The sequence below is a fragment of the Chinchilla lanigera genome, unplaced genomic scaffold (assembly GCF_000276665.1).
Source record: "Chinchilla lanigera isolate Chin_1 unplaced genomic scaffold, ChiLan1.0 scaffold00069, whole genome shotgun sequence".
Lineage (NCBI taxonomy): Eukaryota > Metazoa > Chordata > Mammalia > Rodentia > Chinchillidae > Chinchilla > Chinchilla lanigera.
In genome coordinates this window covers 2904949-2919976 of record NW_004955470.1, presented here as the reverse complement: position 1 = coordinate 2919976, position 15028 = coordinate 2904949, and the positions used below count along the sequence as shown (strand labels likewise).

At 39.4% G+C, this 15028-nt stretch overlaps 1 protein-coding gene across 1 annotated transcript in view; it reads left to right on the top strand.

Moving 5' to 3' along the window:
• The window catches only part of Acoxl (acyl-CoA oxidase-like), a 289029-nt gene that overhangs the window by 157301 nt on the left and 116700 nt on the right, over positions 1–15028 (top strand). The window contains 2 exon segments of the mRNA XM_013522692.1: positions 8626–8714; positions 13064–13131. Of these exon segments, the coding sequence (XP_013378146.1) occupies positions 8626–8714; positions 13064–13131 (157 nt within the window).

Genomic DNA, 15028 nt, shown 5'->3' with positions numbered 1-15028 from the left:
AGACATTTTACAAAAGAAGACACACCAATGGCCAGCAGTTATATGAGAAAAAGTTCACTATCACAACCATCAGAGAAATGCAAATCAAAACCAAAATAAGATAGCTTACCCCAGTAAGACTACCTTTTATGAAAAACAATAGAAGACAACAAGCACTGGTGAGGATGTGTAGAAAAAGAAACTCTTTTACATTGTTGATGGGAATGTAAATTAGTATAGGAATTATGAAAAACAGTATGGAGAATCCTCATAAAATTAAAAATAGAACTACTCCACTTCAGCAGTACTAGTCCTGGGTATATAGCCAAAGGAAATGAAGTCACTGCATTGGAGAGATATCTGAACTATTTATTTCAGCACTATTTACAATAACCAAGGTATGGAGTCAATGTTTATAGATCAGTGGATGAATGGATAAAGAAAATATGATATGTATACCTAATGGAATACTATTCCACCATAAAATGAATGAAATTCTGCTATTTATGACAACATAGACGAGCCTAGAGAACACTTGTTAAATAAAATAATCTTGATATAAAAGGAGTGCATGATTTCAGTCATATGCAGTGTCTTAATCACTTTCTCATTGCTGAGTCACAGTAGCTGACACCAACTCAAAGGAGGAGGGGTCTATTTTAGCTCATGCTTATAGTCCATTGCTGGTGGACTCCCAGGCAGAAAATGGCATGGCAGAAGGGCATAGCAGAGGAAAAGCTGTAGCCAAGAAGCAGAGAGAAAGAGGAAGAGCTGGGGAGTGAGAGCTACCATTAAGGTCATAACCCCAGACCTGCCTCTTGTGATCAGACTGCAACCTCCTACCACATTTCCCAGAAAATCAGGCCTAACCAGAAAATAAGCCCTAGCATGATGTTCAGGATGCTTATAATATAAGACATTCCCAAAATAAACCCCAGTGAAGATCACCAGACAGACAGACACATTTAGTACATCTGTTGCAACACACGATGGATGTATTGAATTATGAAATAATAGTAATGTATAATTAAATAATAATACTGACAATATTAAAAATGAATGACAATATAAATTATAATCATTTGTAGATACCCAAATGGGCACCTTTGGAGAAGAGACAAACACCTACACAAACACATGAATTTGAGACTTATTGCCAAATGACTAATCGGAGTACAGACACAGTGCATGAATAATGTACACACTTGATAACAAACAGAAGTGATTGAGTCTAATATGAACCTTCATTATTCAATATATCATGTATGATAATGGATGTACTTAGTGCACTTGTGTGAAATAAATATTTTCTGAATAGTGGTGCCTGCAGTTTTTTGTTGCTTTGTGTGGACCATCATTCTTTACTGTCAAGGTTTTTGTTGCCACTCCTGTCTCATAAGTCTTCAATTAACACTTGAGTTAAGGAAAATTTTGTGAAGCCGAGCCTGCATGAGATAGTGACTTGGGTAAAGAATTCACAGGATAAAGTCACTGGCAGCTGTGTTGCCAATGCATTATGAGCAAGCTACATGGACAAGAAGTGCTCATTTAAGGAGAGCTCTATTACAGGGCAGGAAAGATTAGGGACATGGTTCTATAGGAAATGGAATCACAAGAAATTCAGGGCAGAATTCAGAGTTTGGAGAGTTATGATAATGTTCAAATAGAGGATGACAAGACTGTATTTGAATAAATGTAGATTATGTACATGAAAAAATATAGATCCCTGCACATGAATAAATATAGATTGTTGTATGTGAAAAATAAGACATCCTCTGAAAAAGATCCCTGTTGCATTTTTTGGAGAAAGAAGTTACTGAAAGACTTGGTCTTATTTTGGGGGAAATACAGTAACAGTATGTTCAACTATAGCACCCTCCCATAATTCAATCACTTTTCAAAAGCCCCACCTATAAGGATACTTTTTTGGGGAAATCTAAGATCTAAACCATAGCATTCCACCTTGCCCCCCCCGAGAGACTCATGCACATCTCTTTATGCAAAATACATTTAGTCTATGTCTAAGAGTAGCCAAAATTTTAACAGTTCAGCACCACTGAGAAGTCAAAGGCCAAAGTTTCCTCTGAGACTTGAAATTCTTAGCTGTGGGCCCCTGTAAAGATAAAAAATAAAGTTAAACACTATAGATATGCAATGGCACAGGGTAAAAATTCCCATTACTAATAGGAGAAATAGGAGGATAAAAAGGATTCAGACAAAAGCAAGATGAAAAAGGCAGGAGAGAAAACATTAAATACCATAGCTCCATGTCCAGCACTCAAAGCAAAGTTGTGAACTCTAAACAGGTTAGGTGGCTGCACACCTACACCATCACAGGTTGTAGCCCTCATGGCTTCTTTCTTGGGGTGGCTTTGCTCACTGTCTCAGGAATTCCACATCTCCAGCTTCCTGAGGTCTCCACTATAATTTTGGCTTAACTTTCACAGCTTCATACACTCCTTGGTCTCTTAGGGCCACATTTCCTAGCCTACCAGGTCTTGTTCTGAAATCTTGAAGGAGGCCTGTCTGACCTCACAACTCTTGCATTCTGCATGCCTGTTAAACCAGCGCCATGTTGATAACACCAAGGACTGTCACCATCCTGAGCAGTAGTCGAGCCCTCTTGAATCATGGCTGTAGGGATTTCTGAATATCTGGATAGATAGGCTCTGGGAACTCTTTTCTACCTTTCCTTAAATGAGCTGGGTTTCCTGGAAGTGTCTCTCAAAGCAGACTTTCACTTTTACAACTTTAAACCATTGACAGGTGAGTTTTGCTTCTTCCCAGGATATCTCTTAAGGCATCTCTCTTTTCTATTGTCCTAATGTAAAATATGTGGTTTCTTTTTAGTTTTTTTCAGTGATTTGTCTCTTGAAGTCTCCAGATTTGCAGATGCTTCCTTCCTGAGGAAACTCAAACAATTTTAAATTACTCTGTTCTGCTATCTCCTCTTAATTCTCAATGTAGTGCTGGCTAAAAGCCTCCAACAGTATCCATCCCACAGTCTTGACATTAAGTTGCCTTAAAATTTCCTCCACCAGATTGGTTTGCTGCCCTTAATCTCTTCTAAAAATTCTAAGGACATGAACAAAATGTAGACAAATTTTCTGGCAGAGCAAAACACACCTGGCCTGGAGTCCAACTGCCACTGGAGTTCTTTTTCCCATCTGAAACCTCCTGAGCCTGGTCTTTATGGTCTGCATTTTATAAGCACTCTGTTCTTGTCAGTTGTGACTAGAATATCCTATCAAGCTCAACTTACAACATTCTGAGACTTCTCTAGTTGGCATCTCCAAACCTTTCCAAACTCTTCTTGTAAACTAGGTCCAAAGATTTGTAAACAATATGGTCAGTCAGAGCAACCACCCCACTCCTGGTACCAAAATCTGTCTGAGTCACTTTCTCATTGTTTAGACACAATATCTGACATCACCACTTAAAAGAAGAGAAGTTTTTTTTGGCTTATACTGATAGTCCATGTTTGCCTGATTCCAAGGCAAAAAGACATCATGGTAGAGGGGGATTGTGAAGGAAAAGCACTCATGTTATAGTGGCCAAGAAGAAGGGAAAAAAGTGACTAGGGAGAAACATCTGTCCTTGTAGCTGATGCCCCAGTAACTCACCCCGTCAGATAGGACCCTACTTCCTAATAGCATATTCAGCTATAGTGCTTCCATGATTCAATCATCTTCTGAATGTCCAACCTATGATCTCATGAAGCTCTTTAAAGAAATCATCAGATCTAAACCATAACATGTAGAATCTAAAATATTGATTTCATAGAAGTAGAAAATATAATTGTGGTTACCAGATACTGGAATAGTTAGCTATAAGATAGGATGTCCAGATGTTGGTCAAAGGATATATAATTACATCTAAAAAGTAAGAATAAATTTGTATTGTACAGCAAAGTGACTAAAGTTAATTATGATATGTTGTATCCTTTAAAGCATGTAATGAGAGTGGATTTTATGTATTCTTACCACAAAATGATAACATGTGCATTTGTTGATTACCTAGACTTACTATTTCAGTGTATATGTACTTAAACATGTTGTACATGATAAAACATACAATGTCATATATCAATTAAATGTCTTTAAAAAGATAAGGGACATAAGAAGTGATAAATAAGAATACAGAAATAAGATAAAGGAAGTAAGAAATGAAAATGAAAAAAATCAGGAACAAGATAAGGGAAGTAAGAAAAGGGAGATCAAGAAAAGGGAAGTGAGAAAAAAGAAATAAAGTGTGAGAAACAAGAAAGGACAAACAGGAAAGGGAAGTAAGGTAGGAGACACATGAAAGGAGAAAAGGGAAGAAAGTGGAAGTAACTTATGGGAAATAAGAAAAAAGAAACAACAAAAGGAAGTAGTCTATGAAAACAAGAAAAGAGAAGTAAGGTATGGGAAATGGAAAAAGAGAAAAAAGAGAAAGAAAGTAAAGCAGGGATGCAAAAAGTAGAAACCAGTAAAGGGGAAGTGAGGCAGAGGACACAAGCAAGGAGGAACCAGAAGATGGAAGTGAGGTAGGAGATGTCAGAAAGAAGAAACCAGAGAAGGGATGTGATGTGGGCACAGCAGAAGAGAAATGAGAAAACTAGAAAAGGGAAGGAATATATAGGAAACAAGAGAAAGAAAGCAACCTATGGGAACAAGAGAAGAGGTATAAAGTATGGGAAACAGGAAAGGAGAAACAAGAAAAGGGAGAAAAAGAAGAAGGGGAAGCAAGAAAGGAGAAATGAGGAAAAGGAAGCGAAAAAAGAGAAGCCAGAAAAGTGAAGCAAGGTGTGTGAAATGAGAAATGGAAAGCAAGATAGGGAAGTATCCAATGAGGAAGTTCAAAAAGAAACAAGAAATGAAAAGCAGAGAGAGAGAGAGAAATTGCAGCTGAGTGGTGAGGTGAGTGGCATGCTCAGCCAGCTAACTCAAAGCCCGTGTGCCCTGTCTTCTACAAGGAGGATGGGTGGCTGGTCAGTCAGAGGGACTGTGGACAATGGGGAGGTGAGGAAACAACATTGCACATCTTCTGGATCTCAGCATCAAGCTGTCCCAGCAGAAGCTGCATAGAGCAGGAGCCTGGGGACGAAAGTGCAGGGCTGGTGGCACACAAAATCCAAATGCATGGGGCCATGGACAGCAGCAGAGGCAAGCCAAGCTTTGAGAGCCAGTGTTGGGTGTCAGCTGGAAGCAGGAGTGGCTTGAAGTGAGTCTAGGATAAGGTGGGAGCAGAGGCCCTGAGACATTGTTGGTTCAGGTCTCTGGGGGCAGGGGTGAGGCTGTTTGCCTTAAAGTGTAATCAAAGGGGATGGAGCATGAAGGCCATGGCTGGGCAGCTGTTTTATTGGACAGAAGAGTCAGGGGAGTCCTCCTGTGGAGGAAACTTCTGACCAGAGACTGGAATGAAGAGAAGGAGTGGTCCCTTGTGGAGATCTGGGGGAGTATCCAGACAGGGAATAGCACTTTGGAACCCTGGGGAATAGGGCAGTGTAGGCAGAGTAGAGTGGGCAAACCTCACTGAGCCTCCACTTTCCTTCCCCAAAATTGGAGCGATGAGTAGACGAAGAGTAGAAATGCGGCAGTATATGAAGCATCAGGTATAGTGACCCTTAGCAATGGCCTCCTTGGCTGCCTGCTTCCTGGAACGCTCTGCATTTCCCTTTTACCCAGATCTGCTCTGTTGTTGGCTCCCTCTCCTTCTCCATCAACTCCTGCCTCCAACCTTGTGATCTCCATGTCCTATCCTAAGCCTTTCTGGGGGCTTGTTCTTCTTTGGGCATCCATATCTCATTTATCTCTACTGTGAGGTGGTGGATCACTTTTTATCCCTTTTTCCTTTTGTTTTTATTTAGTTTAGTTTTAATAGTGCTTATGTATTGCTTTCAGTAGTTAATTTTAAATTTTTTTTTTCTGGTACTGGGAATCGAATTCAGGACCTTGTGCTTGCCAGGCAGGTGCTTTGCTGCTGAGCTATATCCCTGGCCAATTTTAAAAATTTTAAGTTAAAAAAATTTAATTTTATACACACCTGAGTTCATAATAACTTATTCCCAAGGAACGGGGGCCCCAAACTTAGAATTTAGACCCCTCAGTGAGAGGGCTGCAAATCCCCATTCAGTAACATCTCTACCTCATAGATCTCTCCTTAAATTTGCATACAGTAACCCAGAATATGGGTGCTAGGACTTTGTCAGCCTGGTTAGTTTCCAAGTGGGCCACCTCAGATGCCCCAGGGATTTAGACTTTAGAGGCTGGGCCTCCCTGCCTCCTCTAAGGAAATTGACGGTAAATACACCATTGGTAATTTCAGGACATAGGAAGCAACTTGCCGACTACAGCCACGGTCTCGTACATGTTGACTTTGGTTTTCTCCTTGCTCTTTCATTTTCAGTTGCTTGTATGCTCCATGAGGGCTGGCAGCCTTATTACTCTGGGTCTTAGGAGCTACAGACAGTCTAGAATCATTGCCCAATTTTGTCTGACTTTCAAACTAAATGAGGAGTTCAAAGCAGAGTTCTACCACCTATGAGAAAAATAAGTGATGTTGCATTTGAAGAGCCAATATGTCTTTATGTTTATAGGACTCCATGGCCTATTCTTTAAGAAACTTGATATCTGTTAGGTGGCTCTGCTGTTCTTTGAGTGGATTCTTTCTCTGGGTGTTTTAAGCACTGATTGTCTGGTTTCTGGGACAATTTCAAAAAACAGCAAAAAATCTATTGCTCTCTTCTCCATTGAGAGAGATCACAGCAATATGCTCAGAAAAAAATAATGCTTCCTTTTTTCAACATTGTATATTTTGAGTATGAGTAGCTGTGCTTTTTGGGTGTAATTGCTTTCTTTTTAACACTAAGTTCATGAAATTAGTGTTTCATCTTTTTCCACACCAGAACTTGAAAGATGATTCCAGAACATTCTGACCTAGCCCTGGAGCCTTACTTTCTTCATCTGTCAAATGAGGCCTGTTGTGAGGACAAAAGGATGAAATGAAGTAAATAAAATTTGGGCAAAGCGCTCAGCACAGTATCTAGCTTGAAACGAGTACCAAGGCATGATAAGATGAGAAGATGAAAATGAGTCAGCTCTGGCCTTACAGCGGGGAGGAACACTAGGCAGGAGCATGTTCAGTCAGAACCTGATTTCATGTGGTTTGCCTATGAGGCGGGCTTAGCCCTGTGGTTATGGAGTGGGAGGTGGAGAGATGGAGATAAAACTTCTTCAGCTGGAAATGTTACTCATTTATCAGTAAATAAATAGAATCAGTTTAACCTTATGATACGTAACAAGGGTTCTGACAGGTTTGTGAAGATGTCTTTGCTTCTATAAACTGCAGGAGGCAACACCATGCAGCTGAGATGCAGAAGAGGGAAGTGAAGATGGCTGCCTTAGAGTGGAGTTCTCCCAACAGGGAGCAGGGCTGACACTTACAGCTTTTTCTGCCTCAGGGCTCTAGGGTAACAGGACCCCAGAAGCCCAGGCTTCTATGATTCCTGTGCCAGCTTTCAGAAGTGAAGCAGGTCCCCTAGACCTGAAGGGTACCTGGGGATTCATGTGGATATTCAAATATCCTGTGACTGCCCTTCTGTGACCTTCCTTCCATATCTCTGCTGCTTGAAAATTTTAACAGAGGCAAAAAGCTTGTCATTCCCTACTCAGAACTAACTCTAACTGCAGATGTTACTGGGACATTCACTTCAGATATGACCAGCAGGCTGGAGTGATGTGCAGAAGCAGGTTTGAACAGTGGATAAGGTTCTGGAGATTTCATGGGGGAGAAGAAGGAGCAAGGGGAGAGTGTGAAGGCTGTGGAAAGGGAAAAGTCTGAAGCCAATGACAGGCTTTGTTTCCTTCATGTTTTCCCTGGGTCCAAAACCAGATTCTCTTGAACAGTCAGTTCTGTAGCATATGTGAGGAGCAGCCAACACTTTGAAAATACACAGAGGACTACTGACATTAAAATAAAGATTTTAGGAAGTAGAAAAGAAGGAGAAAGACAAAGAGAAGGAAAAGGAGAAGGAGGAAGAAGAGAAACTAGCCACAGTATAAATTTATGATGTAAAGTAATTGATGATACAAAGATGCAGAGTGGTAATTTAAGATATTTGTGTTGTCTTTCATAAATTTTCTTTTCCTCTCTTTTTTTGGTACTGGGAGTTGAACTTACGACCTTATGCCTGCCAGGCAGGCGCAGTGCCACTGAGCTACATCCCCAATTCTTTTATGAATTTTCATAGGTCTGTTTGTCAAGTTTTAGAGAGAGTGTATGAGGGAGTAGAGGACATCATTCTCTTGCATAGGGTAAGGTGTAATCACTAAGTACTTTGGTGTGTATTAGAATTTGTAAGACTTGGAAGACAGATAGGAACAACCGGAGTAATATGCTGAAATCTTTTGGAAAAATATGATGTGACTATTTTAAATGTTTTTACTACTAAAGAAGGCAACACCCAGAATAGTATTTGGGGACCAAAGGCTAATGTGATAAATAAAATTCTTAAAGTGGTTATTCTGAGTAAGAGAAATATGGCTACTTTATTCTTGTCAATTTCCTATATTTTTAAAAATTTCAATGAAAACATTAATCCTGTGCAGTGATGGCATTCTAAATTTAAAACGTGATTTTTTTTCCTTATTTCTTCTGCAAAAGGGTTACATGATGGATAAAAGAATCTCGGCTCAATGTGTGACCCAGATGCATTTGCAACTTTTGAAGGTGACAATGTTGTTTTGGATCAGGTAAGATTCAGAAAAAAAAAAAAGGTTCAGAAAATGTTCATTGTTTTCTAAACAGCATAATTTTCAAGATCAAGAGTTATCCAGAAATCTGGTCTTTCGTATGTTTTATCTTCATCTGATGCCTTTAATTGGTAGGTGTTTTCCTGTTAGGCACTTGATATTTTTGGTTAGCTTCCTGGAGGATTAAATTATTTCTCTCTTAACTCATTTTTGACATTGAGTTATATCTTTTAGTTTAAGAAAAAAACAAAAAAGCCTCAGGTTCTTCCAGAAGAGTATGTAGGTTCCTAAAAATGAATAGGCAAAAGATATGAAAAGTCAATTTACAAAAGGGGAGTGATGAATAAACCTCACTGGTGACCAAAGAAATGCATATTACAGTATTTCTTTAAAAGAAAAACTATTTTCTTTTCTGTATCAAATTTACTCATGTTTAAAGCACGGTGAAGTCCTATGTTGGGTCCTGTTGCATGTTCTATTGGACTATATATAATTCCACTCCTGGAACTCTATCCTAATGCAATAATCCTAAATACAAAAAAGAAAAAAAAAACTACTTTAAGGCACATTCTCACCAGTACATTATTTATTATAGCAATAATACTGGAATCTAAATTTTCAACAACAGCAAAATGATTATGTAAATCATGTCCTGACCACTCAGTGGGAAATTATATAGCCTTTAAAATTGTACTTGCAAAGAGTTCTGTTTATAATAGATATGAAAACTTATGGTAAGAAATACAAAATTGTATATAAAATGTGGAGTTGAGCAAAGAGATACTCTTCTAGATAGTGCTCAGTCTCTCTCATTACAGTAGTGTCAGTTTTATGTTTTTAAAAATGAAATATGGGGACTTCTAGTCTCCCTAGAAGAATCAGTCCTATTCCCCATGGATTCTCTGCTTAACAACAAACCAACCTGGACATAACATAGCAAACAAAGAGGAGAGACTTTCAGAGGCGAAAAGAGCAAGGCAGCTGCCCAAGGACCTCAGAACTTGGGGCGTGAAATGGAAGTAAGCTCTCTTGGTTTCCTTTTTGCCTCCCATATGTCCCCCAGTCAGTGTATATGTGTCTCTGAATTTCTAAGGAACATGGACAAAATATGCTCCAAGGAAAATCCTGTTTTCCCTACTGAAGGAACATGAGAATGGTGGCCTAATAGCAGAAAATCTTTTTGCCAATATCCAGTCTACACTTATTACACACACACACACACACACACACACACACACACACACACAAACACTGCTACACACATACAGCCTGACCTTAACCAAACCACTCCTACCCCCAGTCAAGGATTTCAGCAGAGTCTAGCAAGCATCTGATTTTCCATACCACCTTTGACTCAGTGAAGTAGGCAGAGCTGGGTGCAGCATCCCATTGCCTCGCTCAGTAGTGCTGGTGGAGTTGAGCAAAGAGATATTCTTCTATATAGTGCTCAGTCTCTCTCATTACAGTAGTGTCACTAGGGCCTATTGGTGAACTGAGCCTCCATATCCACTAGTCTGATGATGTAAAGTGGAGCTAATCACCATTATGGTTTAACTACCTGTGCTGGGTTCAACTATCAGTAGGGTTCTTACCCCTATGTGATATTAATTAGACTAAACCAGGAGGTGTGAGTATGGGGTAGTCAGTACTGTCCATTCTCCTTACTCCAGGTGTCAGAAGGCCCAGGGAAGAGCTGAATGACGCTCCACACCCATGTGCAATAAGAAACCAAACAAGACAATGCAAAAAAAGATAGTGAACATTTTAACCCCTTCCCTCTCCACCCCCTAAGAAGTCAGGTAGGAAACTGAGCCCCAGACTCACTAGACATTAATAGAATGAAGTAGTATGAGGTTCACACTCTGCTTTCTCCTCTCTTGGTTTTAACTGGAGCCAGTGGGGAGCTGAGCCTCCATCTTCATCCGCAATCAAAAATGCATAATAAGGTGGTGGGAAGTGGGGCTAATTGTCACTCTGCCTCCTCACTTCCCTACTGATATCATCAGGGCCAAGAGAGAGTTGAATTTTCCTTCACTGTTCTGCTACAAAACAGTGCAAGTCAATGCTTTATTTTTTCCAGAGTAGTGTTGGTGAGAATCAGCAGAAAGATAAACATACCTACTTTCTAGGACATTTTGCTGTACCTCAAGACTAAATAGGATTTCATAATGTAATGTTTAAATACCCTGGATAATATTTTAAAACCCTCACTCATCATATAAAGAACTTAGGAAAATGAAAAATTAAATGAGAAAATCAACAGATGCTGACATTGAGATGCATCAGATGTTGGAATTGTCTCATAAGGATTTTAAAGTACCCATAATAAAAATGTTTCAATGATAATTACAACTGCCTTTGAAACAAATAAAAGCAATAGAAAAGTTGCAAACAAACAGAGGAATAAAAAGGGCCAAGTACAAGTTATAGAGTAGAAAAATACAGTAAGTAAAAAGGTACAGTAAGAAAAATACAGCAAGCAAACCTTCAGAAAAATCCCAATAATAGAGCAGAGAAGGCAGAGAATGGAATTAGTGAACTTGAGGACAAATCTGAACATCTGAATTTCAGGGAACTATGTAACAATAACAAGTGAGGTAGCATTTGTATTATCACAATTTCAGAATGAGAGGAAAGAGTCAAAGTGAATGAGGACATCCTTAAGAAAATGATGGTTAAAAATATCCAAGACTTGTTGAAAGATATATAACTGCAGATCCAAGACACAGAATGATCCCCAAGGAAAAACTCAAAGATATTTGCCACAAGAGATATTGTAATTAAACTTCTCAAAATGTAAGTCAAAAAAATCTTGAAAGCAGAGAAAGAGAGAGAGAGAAATAGTGCATTATTTACAAGAGAATGCAGATTCGAGTGACAGCAGGTTTCTCTATCTGAAGCCATGGAGGCCAGAAGGAAGTAACACAAAATTTTCAAGCAATTTAATAAAAGAACATCAACAATAAATTCTATATATAATGAGAATATCTTTCCAGGTTGAGAGGAAATAAAGATTGTCAGATGAAGGAAAACCTAGAGAACTTGTGGTTAACAAATATTCTCTCAAAAACTGAATAAAGGAAATTCTCTAGACAGCAAAGAAAATGACGGTGGAAGAGGTCTTAGAACTTCAGAAATGAAAGACAAACGCTGAAATAGCTAAAATAGGGACAAATATGATACTGTGGTGCCTCAGTTTCCAAACTAAATTTGTTCCACGATTCTGGGGAAGATGGCTGTGTTTACGATCATACAAGGAAGATGGTTGCGGTTGTGTTCATCACCTGATGTGGAGTTCGCAAACGGAGGCAGAATCTTGCTGAATGCTTCTATTCACAAATCAAATTGTTCACAAAGAGAAGAGTTTGTGAACTGCGGAATTACTGTACACTATCCCTTCTTGTCACGACGTTTATAAGCTATAGTTGATGCTTGCCACAATTATAACATCTTTGTAGTAGTACTCAATTTAAATGGAGGGAACACTCCAAACAATCATATTTTAAAAATAAAGGTGGTAAAAAGAAGACCTAAATAGAAGATTTCAGGGAGAAGAGAGAGAGAACACAAACATCAACTGGAGACTTTAGCATTCCTTCCCAGCTTTTGACAGAACTACTGAACAAAAAATCAGAAAGGATATGGAGAGACTGAGCAACACAAATGAGCAAGAGGATTTAATTAACGTGTATAGAATAGACCCCCTAATAAGAGCATAATGCATGCTCTTCAAGCACTCATGAAACTTTCACTAAGCTAGATATTCTGGGCCATAACATGAACCTCAACAAATTTAAAAAGATAAAAACGACACAGAATATATTTCCTGACCATAATAGAATTAAACTAGAACTCACCAACAGAAAGACAAGATGAATACCTCCAAATATTTAGAAATTAAAGCACACTCAAGTAATTCTTAAGTCAAAACTGAAGTTGTAAAAGACCCTAAAAAATAGTATGCGTCATTTGCAAATAAGTTGTTCCCATCTGTTGCTTATTTCTGATTAGTCTGTGGAGAACAGAAGACATGACATGAAATTGATCTGAAATTCACAAATCAACCTGTGTGTCCACAGACAGAGGTGGAGTTGTTTCTCTTGGATGACTCTGGAGAGATGCTCGGTCACAGGGAGTGAACATAGGAGAGAGATTGGGGCAAAGAGCGAGACACTTCATAAAGGCCTGCCTGGCAGCAGGACAGCCACCTTCCCACATCAGAGCACTGCACATCGCTGTAGCATCTATCACAGTTCTGATACTGCTTTGGAATGAGCACTTGCAAGCAAATCCCAGGAGGGCTTATCTCCTGAGTTAAGAGATCAAGACTCCTGACTAGCTGCACTTAGTGTTGGGGAGAGGGCATGCCTGTCTGCCTGCCATCAGCTGACACTCCTACTAGGAGACCTGTTGATACGTCTGGCTGTATCCAGAGTTTTCAGGCTGCCTGGCCTCCAGACACACTGCCAGGAAATGTGGTGCTGGCTTCTTCAGTGGTCAACCTGACATACCTCTCATATGTTGGAATCTGCCGTCGTGGGGGAGCTACCCTTCTGTGTACTGGATTCTGCTTTGATCCTCCTAGCTGAAGCAGAGAGAGGAATTGCAGGAGACTCGGGGACAGAAAATGGACAGAGTTTCACATCTTTCACAATCCAAAGCGTACTGGATCATGATTAAGGAGATGTGCTTTTGAGTTTCTACAGGCTTATCATGTTTCCTTTTAAGCAAGATGGAAGGTTTTCTGACCCTCATTATTTCCTGGGGCAGAGGTGGTCGACCCTTGGTGAAATTTAATTACACCCTCCACCAAATCCAATTACTACCCACACCCATGAAATCCCATTATAACGTTCTTTTGCTTCATTAGAGATACACCAAGACAGGTCCCTTCCTAATACATTCTGGCAGATTTCTTAAAGAATGTTACTCAGAGGCTCTGCATATATCGTTCATTACCCTGCAATGCACATACGCAGGAACATAAATGGCTTATAGTTAACTTGCTTCAGGACCATGCAAGGGTGTCCTCTTCCTGCCTGGCCAGAGTGGCTTCTGTTGTAGAGACTTCTGACTCAAAGCTGCTGATAGCAAGGCGTGTGGTTGCTGGTTAGAAGCTTGGCAGCGCTACCGTCAAACCTAACATTCAGAAAAGCAAAGACTGTTTCTCCAAGCAAGTAAGCACTGGGTCATTTTAGTGTCGGGCCACAGTGGGAAGACATGAGAACAAAACCTTTTCTACTTTTGTTTAAAATACTAGACCTTGGGCTTAGCCAATAGGTGGTGTGAGACAGGCAAGGCCTTTCCTGCCGGGGATACAAGACCAGTCTTTCTCCCTGGTGGGAATGTCCAGAGCTGTGCTGTGCTGTGGGCAGGCCTGCTGCTGTGTCCTGTACTAGTAGTGAGGCATCAGCCGTTGATCTTTTGTAGCTTTTCAAGTTTATATTGAATTTGAACTGAAAGAATTGAAAAAAAAAATAAAACATTGTCAGGTGTTTTCCTATAACAAAGCTGGTTCCTTATGGATTTTAGACCCCTGGTGGCATCTTTTCAAAGATACTCAGAGAATGAACAATCAAATATCATCAAATATATATATATATATATATTTTGGTTTTCTTATTTCCAATTTTTACAATGAAAAATTTTAAGCAGACATTTCAAGGCAAAAGTTGAAATACATAATAAACATCCGTGACCTCCACTTTGTGTCATCGCAAAAAACTTTTCACTTTCTCCCCACCTATGCCTGTGTGTGTGTGCACATGTACAAAACTATTAGAACATATATTGCTGACATCAAAACATTTCATCCCTAAGAACTTTGATCTTCTAAAATTAAGGACCTTTTCTTATAAAACTATACTACCATAATTGCTCTTTAAAAATGCAGAATAATTCCATAATATTATTTATTAGAGATGATAAGATAATTAAGGAAAGACCAACAGTGTGAAAATGTAGGAACAAGATAAACAAACAAAACAACTGGCTATAGTGAAAGGAAAACAAAAGCTAGCAATTCTAGGGATGTGTGATGTATCCCATCTGCAAAACAAGGACAGTCTGCTAAGAAAAATGAACATTCCGGGAATTATAAAGTTGTTTAAAGACACACTTGCAAAATAAAAACTCTAAGAGCTGAACGATGAATTTGACAAAACTTCCCAAAGTGAAGATGAGGGAGGTCAAGGGAAAAGAAATAAAAGGAAAAGGGTATGAAATGAGGATGGTCTATCTAGAAAATCTGTGATAATCCAAAGAGAGAGAAAGAGACAGAGACGGAGATGGAGACAGAGAGACAGAGAACAGGC